At 29.4% G+C, this 11,121-nt stretch overlaps 1 protein-coding gene across 1 annotated transcript; it reads left to right on the top strand.

Moving 5' to 3' along the window:
* Positions 1-7,943: 7,943 nt before the first annotated feature.
* On the top strand, positions 7,944-9,884 carry LOC118051766 (uncharacterized). Its single transcript, XM_035062492.2, has one exon. The coding sequence runs from the start codon at positions 8,081-8,083 to the stop codon at positions 8,798-8,800; it is 720 nt and encodes a 239-aa protein (XP_034918383.1). The 5' UTR covers positions 7,944-8,080; the 3' UTR covers positions 8,801-9,884.
* Positions 9,885-11,121: the final 1,237 nt, after the last annotated feature.

The following is an 11,121-nucleotide window of genomic DNA, read 5'->3' as shown; positions in this document are numbered from 1 at the left end:
GGGAAAAAGTAGAATAACACAAATTATTAATCCAAATTCATGAATAATAAAATACTTCACCATCATCATGAGGAAGTTATTATATTTTGAAAGTTGAACCTTACTATTTCAAAATAAAAGATGAAGCATTATTATTATTATTATTATTATTATATAATCATAATTAATTTTTGTGAAAAAAAGAGAGGAAATGATAAGAAGGATAAAAATAAATTCACACACTTAGTTGGTTTGTTTTATAATCCAATGAATGAAAAGTTCAACATATTATTTTTATTATTTGATTATTTTAGTTTTTTGAGTTTAAATCTTTTTATTTAATTAATTTTTGAATAAAAAATATATATAATGTTAGTGTATACCAATGATTCATTACTAAAACTTAGTACTAATATTTGGAATCCTATTCATCAATACCTTCATACTTGTACTTGATGAATTTGTGAAAAACTCCAAATAAAAATCAGGTTTTTCATGGGCGCCGAAACGTGTGGAATTGAATTGGACTATGTACCTAAATTTGATTATTTTTATAAAATTAAATTTCTCACATAATGAGAGACTCTCCAATACTTTAAGTCAAAGTATATGAGATTAAAAAAAAAACATAAGAGTGAATTGATGAAGAGTGAAATAGTGAGTTTAAGAAAATTATATCTTTCTCTTTATAGATGCTTGCCATGGACATGAAGAGTTGGATGACAATTAATTCATAAAAATATTAGCATCCAACATTAATTGTAGTATCTGGCTCTTTATTAATGGAGAGGTTGGTGATTATCAATGATAAATTAACTAAAAATAACTATTAATCAGAAGAAAAAAAAATACTAATTGTATATGATGCATGTTTGCACTATTAACTACAGAATATACTCAATATAGTGCAGACCCTAAATAAAAAGTTTGTGCATCGACAGTGCATGATGTCATATTTTGACTCCTCAGTACAAAAAAAAGTATATTTGGTGTGTGGTATTGTACAGTGTATTGAAAAAGGTTAGAGAAAGGGGGGGAAAACCTAGACGGGCCAGGCCAGGTGTAGCCGTTTAGGCCTTCATCTAAAGTGATATGGTATTGGCCATTGGGGGTGACCATGCTGTTCGGGCCAAAGCCCTAATTTCGTGACTCGCATTTCTAGCCATGAAGGTCTAAGATTTCTAGTCGTTCATGGCTAGATTTTTTTCTTCTAGATGAAAACTGTGACTTATATAGAGATAATAAAACAAAAGAAAGTATAATTGATTTAGCTGAGAGAGTTAAAATGACAAGTTTCTTATTTTTGATAGCATTAAAGAAATTATCCACCCCCACTGATGGAATCCTCGATGAACAAAGAACTCTATCAGTAAAACATGCTATTTTTCATTGGAAAATTACATAGAATTGCTAAGTGTTTTGATTTATATTAATAGAATCACCAATAGAAAATTGTTATTGATGATTCTGTCAATTATCATCCGAAATATGAGATGTATTATTGATAGGTTATTTGTCGTCAATACATCGGTAATCTTTGCCGATTAATTAACTGATAAAAATTGGTTATCGTGAATTTTTATTGTTAATAATAGTATTTTGTCGGTGTAACTGTTGATAATTAAATAAAATTACTGACAAATCTAAAATCACAAACACAACATTAACCAACAAAATTACTCTGTCAAAAATCCATTAGATATAATTTTACTAATGGATTAAAAGATTATTTTACGACAGAATATTCCGTGATGTAATTCATTTTTCCTCGATGAACAAAAAGTGTTCTACGATGGATCCGAAACCACTTTTTATATTATTTTTTAATCGCGACAAGGACTAGTTGATTTATCTCGGCATTGCAAGTTACTAGCAATCAGATGGAGATAATCAAGTAACTTCTTAAAGTAATTGCAATACATTCTTTTATCTTTTCCAAGTGGCTGTTTGTGTTTGTCTGGACAGTTTTTTTTTTTTAGTTTTTTTTATCCTATGATTTGTGTTCGAGAGAAAGGGATATTTATGATGTTAATCATGAAGAATATCCTTTGAGACGATGATATCAATTAAGGACTGGTTGTCAAATTGACGCCTTATCTATTTTTAGAAAAAATATATATGTTTTCAAGACGTTACCCACTAGAATTCAGGTGATTAAAAATAGGTTGAAATAAATTATTTGGAACTTGTTATGCAATTCAATAATCAACTGCTTAGTTTGCTATTAAGAAACTATATATTAAGTAATTCTTTTATGTCAAAACCCCTGATTAAAATAATGCTGTCTTCATCCTTTTAAACGTAGTAGGATATGGCGATCAAAGGGAGACAAAATATATACATGTTGCAGTGTAGCTAAGCATAGGTAAACCAAAAGGCAGGCCGTAACTGGTAACAGTATTCATGTATTAGGGTTTGTAGTAGTGGTGACGGTTTAAAATATATTTTACTTATAAATATATTAAAATAAAATTTTTTATTTTTTAAAAAATTATTTTTAATATTAACACATTAAAACGATCTAAAAACATAAAAAAATTAAAATTTTTAGAAATACAATTACACTGTATTCCCAAATATTTTCTAAATAGTTCAAGGCAGGTAACACAAACAAAGAAAAAGAAAAGTAATTAAGAACTCTATTTCTTGTTGTAGTCGTTGGTGAAAAAAGCTATGAGAATAGAGCATTTATTAATTCATTTGCTTCGTTTACTTGCGAGCTTCAAGACACAGATGCAATCACTTGTACTCTATTTGACAACATCAAACCAATATTATATTTCCTCTCACAGTCCATCAGTTTACACAATTCGTCTTTCGATTTTGCATGTCCTTTTGTTTATGTAACAAGAAGAAAGTAACAAGAAGGAGAATAATGGAAACAAGTGAGTCGAGGCTTGGTTGTCCTTGAGAGTCACATTCAAGTGGATTTGTGCGCTGGAAACACGCTTGAAAACACTTGCTAAGATTATATTTTATCTTCCTGTCAGCAGAATGTAGGAAAACTACAGAGAGAAACTAAATATAGCTTGTTGAATTAATGAGTTCAAATAACGAGCATACTTGTGTATTTATACTGTAGGGTTAAGTAATTTCTTATGTTCAAATAGTTTTTTCAATTTGAGTGATAAATTACCTATAAAAGATCTCAAAATTTGGTTGAGTGGATCACATATTGTATTTGCAGTGCACAACATGGCACAAGTTCAAATCATATAAATTCCTTGAAAATAGACCGTCAGAAAGTAGTTTCCTTGTGAATCTCTCATCATTTGTTTGGAAACAAAGTGACTGGATGGAAAGAAAAGGGAATGAAGGGAAACTAATTAGTTAACCTTATTTAGGAAAAACTCTTAATTGGAAGGGAAAGAAACTTTTTTAACCCTCATTTCCCTCCTTTTCATGAAGCAAAATTTTTTTTTTCCCTTAATTGGTTGGAGGGTGGAATGAGAGGTTGAACCGATTAAGAACTAGATTGAATCTACTAAAAAATCAAATCAATTTGAAGATCAATTCATTAATTATATGTCATTTGATAAAAGGAAATGTGAAAAAAATTAATCTTTAATTCCATGTACTAAACCAACCTGATTGAACCAGTGAACTATCAATTAAAATGATAAATGACACCGATATTTTTATTAATTCAAATTCGGTTTGATTTAATAACTTTGCTATATTTACCTCGTTACAAGTTCAACAAGGTGAACCTATTTTCTTTCCTTTCTCTAAAATATATTTTCAACCAAACTGCTAATCGAGTATAAATGCTTTGTTTGATGAAGTTAATAATAAAAAAAAATACTAGTAACTAAGAAAGAAATTCACTTGATTTGCTTAATAAAGGGATCGAATCTTATGAATTAGGAATCGTTTTTCAAATGTCAATTTATATTATTATCTATATCAAATCTGAAAATCCATTGGGTTTATCATTTATGTTTTTAAGAAACTTGTGCTTGGTACTATATTTAATATCTTACTCCAGTGTCAAACGAATTTCAACCATATAAGAAAATAATTTTTATACTATAGCACAAGTGGCCAAAAATAAATTCAAAATGCCACACCATTCAAATGCACAAAATCTAATGATCTGAATAAAGCCATGTCATATGTTTTTAAACTCAAGTAATAATTTAAAATTTAAAATATAAGTTATTAAGTGAGATTTAAAAATAATTTTATATTAATTTTCAAACATACATTCTCAAATAAAAAACTTTAAACTTGAAACTTGCATATGTTTATGTTATTTTATACTAAAATTTTTAACTTAATTAAACAAAAATTGAGAATAGTAAGATTTTAACATGTGAAAATTTGACAATTAAAGTTATAATAATATGTCAAAAAAACATTCTCAACTCAAAAATCTAAACTACCCGATAAAATTACAATATTCTTATATGAACTTTCTAACATTAGAAATGAGTGAAAAGAGAACCCCTACCCTAATATATACCAACACAACTTATTAAATTGTTTTTATACGTTGAAAGGGTTTTTCATAAAATTGATAAGAGAGCTTTGAGAGAGATGAAAAAAGAAACTTACCTTGTGATTGTTTGAAAAATAAGTTGTCGGAAAAATTGATAAGAAACTTACCCCATGTTTTCATTATATTTTCAGAAAAAAATTACAAAAAGATACTAAAAATACATTTTTTTTGAAATGATTTGGCTTTTTTTATCATTTTGTAACATTTGACCTTTCTTTTAATGCCTAAACATGGTAAATTCAAAACACCACTCACGTTCTCTTTAATTTGATAAACCTGATAAATAATTACAATCATTAACAATTAAAAAGAAAGGAGTAATGAAATTAAGTATTATAAGAGTTAAGAATTATTAAGCACTGTTTACATGCGTTTTGAACTACGTGAAAAATTATTTATCTTGTAATTAGAAAATTTGAGATTCAATTAGATGTGGAATTTGAGATAGTAAAAATTGATGATGTTGCTTATAATGAATTATTCAATCTATCAATTTATGAGAATATAAGATAAAATTATTTAAAAATAACATGTTAATATTGTACTTACTGAATAAAATGTCTTAATTCATTGCAATTAAATAATACATAATTATGTGTATGTCTGAACTTGATTTCTATCAAGTATCTTCCCTCCACTATATTGTTTTGTTGAAGATTGTTCCAGATTGGAAAATATTGATAAATTCTCACTCAAAGGTATTTCCCTACAATCATCATGTCTTGTAACGTGGTTGATTCTTATTCTCAAAATAGTTCGAGATAAATGTTAAGATTTCTTAAATAATATAGGCTTCGCATATCAAAGCCTCAACATACATATTGTTTTTAATTTTTTTTTTTTAAGATTGAACAAGTATCTGCATAGAATTAAATGAATATTTTAAATTAAAAAAAAAGTCAATATAAATTTAATTGAGATGCATGTGTAATCCTTAATATCTTGAATGGATACATTTATCTATACTGGATAAGGTCTCATACTTTTACCTCAAACGATAAATATATGGATAGATGTTCAATTAGATCGAAGAAGGATAGAGAGATTATTATTTTAATTTTACAGATTGTTCAGACGATATTCATTTCAAGGTTCTCCATATGTTCGGTATATAATTTGTTAGAGCATATATATATAAAAAGTGATTGATCTCTGTAAATGCATTTCATATCTCTTTTGACAATAAATCCTGATAAGCAAGTGAAATGAGTGTTTACATAAATATATGACAATCATGACTCTTCATTTCATATAATATATTATTCTCTAAATTCATCAATCTAAATTTGTTCGAAGCATAACCATAAGAAAAATACAGACTTTAAGTCATTGGTAGACAAGTAATTGTTCTTTGAACGTTACTTAATGAATAATATGAACCTCTTAAATCGTAATAAGTTTTATACATAAATGTTCCCATCATGTACTAAATAACCCAGGATAGAATGGTATAATGTTGTGCCCTATTCTTTGAAAATTATTTAGTATGCAGATCATGACCATAGATACTCAATTTTATGTATTAATTGATCCTAATGTAGGTTAAATATATAACCTAACATAAAATGGTCTAATCTTAGGGCTTTATCCTTTGGGTGTTAATTAACGGACCTTAGGTCCAATTAATGTAACATTATTATTCATCAAATAACACTGGGATGGTAAGGTCCAACATTGAACCATGTTTTTTGGATGTTGTTAAATAGATAATAAAGACAATACTCAAAAACATATTAGTTTAGTCAGACCATATAAATACAATTATCATTGAAAATATATAACAACACAATTTACTTTATGTAGGATGTTTATGGTGATGTTTATTTTTCTTATTACATAAGTAGCTGTTTATCCAAGATCTTATAAACTAGTTAGGGTTTCTAGTTATCATAAAAATAAATGGCAAATTTTTTTATTTTTTTTTTTTTTTTTTTATCTCTTTTTACATGTAGTTCGCCTCGATGTCCCACTTGCGATACAAGTTACAATAGTAGAATAAAATTAAAAAAATCAGAAATGTAGAATGTTATTTAACATTTAGAGTGAGTAAACCATAAATATAGTTTCATGTTTTTTTCTCCTTTCATATGTTAAAACTTCTCAAATTTTAAACATATATTATTTATTAAAAATAATATTTATATTAATTTCACACTCATATAATTAAATGCATTCAAATCATAAAGGAACTCATATTTATATCATAAAAATGCTATACCAGATTTATTTAATTACTTTGTTTTTAGGTGAAATCAGATTCCTTAATCGCACTAATTGCAAACACTAAGTGGAACTCACAACACAGTCAATGCCATGTCGTTTGGAGAGTAGTTATATATATCTCGAATATGACAGCACTAAAGAGGTTTACTTGTTTTTTTTTTTTTCATAGAGAATAATGAGAAAAGTATCGAAAACAAAAGAAGATTTAAGGATTTTGTACATGAGAAATAAATATGCCCTTGGTTCGAGCCAAGTACAATTATTGTAAAAACCAAAAATAAAAAAAAAATGTTTAATTAAACCATAAATAAATCATATAAAGCCAAGTAAAGACATTTTGGTAAATATCGTATTTCTTAAGTAGTCTTCTCTTATTGCGTTGTGCTCTTGCTGCAAGTTAATGCAAGAGCGGTTCCCCAACTACCATGTGATCATTTTATGTATAGGCAGAAATATTGGGGATTAAATGGGACATTCTTTAAAAGAGCAATCAATGCGCTGCTACAACAGCCTTCCATATCCTACAGGATTAATTCATTTTCCTTTAATCGGACAAATCATTTCCAAACGCTCATTAATTAGTAGCCTCCACTAATTTCTGTATTATCCATGTCTGTTTGTATGATTTGTTAATTGTCTTATATATTTAATATTTAATTTTATGGGACTCAGGTTCTGGTATGTGGCATTGTGGTCCAATTGTCTCATGTTTTTTCTTGATTGTTTTTGTTTTAAATTATTATTTTTATATTTTTTATTGTTTTAATGTAATGATATCGAGAATAAATTTTAAAAATATTATTTTAATATATTTTTAAATAAATAAAACACAACTTTTCCTATACTTTCAAACATACATATACAAGTGACCTCACAAATTAAGCGTTGAATTAATAAAAAATACATACACAGTAGCTATGGCTGTGTAGGCCAAGAAACTTCATTAACATTAACAATATATAACCCCAATAATTGAAAATAGCATGTCTACCTTACAAATAGGTTGAAATCAACGGAAACTTCAATCCTTTCTTATAATTAAACTTCCGATTGAATGATACTGTCCATTACGCACTAATTTGAACCATTGAAGGCAGAAAAAAATGCAAGAGGCAATTGAACCAGTAACAGTGGGGCGTTGAAGCCAAAGTAATCATAAATGTTGTCCTTACGTATGAAGTTAGCTAGTTGGGAGGGTAAATTATTGCAATGCAAATCTTACTAAATTCCAATTGCTTGCTACAAAATTTTGGTGATATCCTCGGTGTTAGGGTTCATTTTGTCTCGATCTCTCGCCTTAGCCCATCCCCTATTTAACTCTTCTCTCCATTTGTTTCCACATCACCTCTATCACCTATCTTAAATGTTACTAGTACTATGGCTGCTGAGATTGGCCTTCTCTCCTTGATCCAACTCCAAAATTTACCTCAATCTCACCAAAATCAGTATCAACATCAACCGAACCCCAGTGAGACCCCTAGTTTCTGGATGTGGAACCCTAAGCAAACTCAAGAAGATGATGACTCCTGGGAGGTTAGAGCCTTTGCCGAGGATACAGGCAACATCAACGGCACCACCTGGCCACCACGGTCTTACACTTGCACCTTTTGTAGAAGAGAATTCCGGTCCGCTCAAGCCCTAGGCGGTCACATGAATGTGCACCGCCGTGACCGCGCTAGGCTCCACCAAACACAGCCTGGCTCAACCAATCCTCACTCATCGACTTCCAGTTCTTCCTCATCCACTCTTATAATCCCGACCCAAGAATTTCCCCCAAATTCCGGGTTATGCCTGCTCTACCAATTACCAAACCCTAATGGGGTCTTCACTCCCACAAATATGGCTGCATGTTCTGTTGATTCATCTTCTACTCTTATCTCTATCACACCATATCCCCATAGCAACTTGGTGGGACCATCTCTTAATTTTCCGGTAGCACCACCTGAGATAAGCACTTCTCATTGTTACTCTAGTATCAAAGCCGAGCCCTCGGCATCCACTGATCATAGCAATGGTATCAAAAAGAACAACTGCAAGGAGTTGGCAAACGAAGAACTTGATCTAGAGCTCCGGCTAGGGCATAGATCATCATCATAACAGATAAGAAAGCTTCAGTATTTTTTAGTGTTATTTGTTTGAGTGCTATGCGTGTAAAAAAGAGTGCCCTTTAATTGAAGAAACAGTCTATTTTCATTGACTTGAGTGAGATTTTTTCTTTCAATTAATCAAAAGTTCATTAGAGGGTGTGAAACTCAAGGTGCTGTGAAATTTGAACGCAGAAAGCTAAAGAAAAGCACCGTGTAAATTAAAAGGAAGAGAATTAATTAATTATGATTTATTCATTGACAAATAAATGACACAGTGTTAGGGCTCGGTTGCTCCACTGATAAAGTTGGCATCGTACTGTCATTTTCAATTACGGATCTATGTATAAAGTCTGTCTGCGTTATATTTCCGTGGGCACTATTTGCATTAATATTGCTTAAGACGGATTCACACCTCCTTTCTTTTATCTTCCAAAAAACACAGAAACTGCCATCTTTTAGTGTTTAGAGCTTCACAGAAAGTGCACCTCTGAGCAGACATTTAAACAATTCTAGGAAGAGTTCATGCCAAAGTTAATGCATTTATTTTCTTTAGAAAGCCGTACCCTGTAGGTTCAGATATATATTCATGTTTCTACCACCATATTATTTGTGCTAAAGTACTCTCAGATTCCCCCTGAATCCATTTTGGAGTGCCCAAAACAAAAGGGCCACCGAGATTCTTCTTCTTTTCTTTTTCAATACTTCTTTCCTGATCTCGTTTTTGAACAAGGCTATGAATTTTCTGAATGTTAGTGCTATTGATGAAATGGTAAGAAAATCTTCATGTACATATGGAGGCGATGAAATGGTCGCCATGTATATGGGATGATGTCCCAAAAAAACAAAACGCATCAAAATTTCACTGTCCTCCCATGATGTTTAAAGAAGAAGAAAGTAATAAAGAAAAACTAACCCTTTGGCTTCTAATTATACCACACTCCGTTCACCACTCCAAAATAATATTCTAGTGACAATTATTCATTAACAATGCTATTATTTTGACCATAATATCATCACAAATAGATGTTATAACGTCATTTAAAAAAAAAAAAAACTATTAGTATACATGTTTAGCGGCAATTATATAAATTTTACTAGAAATTATAGGAGTACTTTATGGACATTAGACATAAAAATATTTGATTCAGATTTTATTGAAACAGATGCCTTAGTATCAATGTTAGCAAATATATATATAGTAAACTGCAAATGGAACACCAATAGACATTTTAAAAGAAATAGCATGACATCAAAATAGAAGAATTTTGATTAAAATTCATTTGACATAATTAAGTTGAGCACAAGTGAACATCTGATATAATTTTTAGGGATTGATTTAATGGTTAAAAATGTATATTTCATTCTTTAATTTTTTAGGTTCAAGTTCTTAGGCACCTACTCAAAGAAAATTATGAATTTTTTTTAATGCGCCAGATATTGTGTTCTAAGAATTATATAAAAAATAAACTTAACTTTATTGATATACAAATTAATCTGAAAATAATCTTTAATATCCAATAAAGAAAAATGATTCATTCGTGACAGTGTTACGGGAGCAAATGAAATTTTTATTGTCCCTTTTCTTTTAATTTTCTTTTAACTTGTCTCTTATTGTACCAAATCATAATTCAATTTGTTGGGTGAGGATGAGATTGAAAGATAAGGAACCAAACTAAAAAAATATATAGGGAACATGTAACTTTAAAAAATTAGGCAAAATATTTATTGTAATTCCTATACTTTATAAATTATTAATATCGGGTCCTTCAATTTTCAAAAATAAAAGGAAAAACCAATTTTTATTTCAAACTTTATTTTTTGGCTTTTAGTGAGAGAAGTAAGAAAAAGTCGTTGGAATCCAAAACTAAAGAGAAAACAATCTTTGTTTACATCCATTATGGACACTAAAAACACTGAAAATAGTGTCAAATTACTTTTTTTTTTTTTATATGAGAAGAGTCATATTAGGGGACTTTTTTACCTTGAAATTACCAATAAAAACATATATGATCTTGGTAAGATTTTTAATTTCAGGTTGATTTTGAGTTTGAGGATGGTTTTTTGGGGTTTTTGAGACATAAATAAGTTTATCAAGTTGTCTATAATTTTTTTTAGATTTTTTGGGTAAAACAAATAGGGTTGAGAACATGGTTTTTTACTCCAAAAACCCATGAGCTTGTTTTTTTGACCACTATTATTGCTGAAAACAAAACAATTGGGTCGAACACCTCAAACGCAAAGCAAAAAAAGATCCTGCCATGTGAGCCTAGATTGGCAAACTCGAGCACCTCTTATTTTTTTTTAAAAAAAAATTATATATATATTTTTTAT

Source organism: Populus alba, chromosome 3 (assembly GCF_005239225.2).
Source record: "Populus alba chromosome 3, ASM523922v2, whole genome shotgun sequence".
NCBI lineage: Eukaryota > Viridiplantae > Streptophyta > Magnoliopsida > Malpighiales > Salicaceae > Populus > Populus alba.
This window is presented reverse-complemented; position numbering and strand designations above follow the sequence as displayed.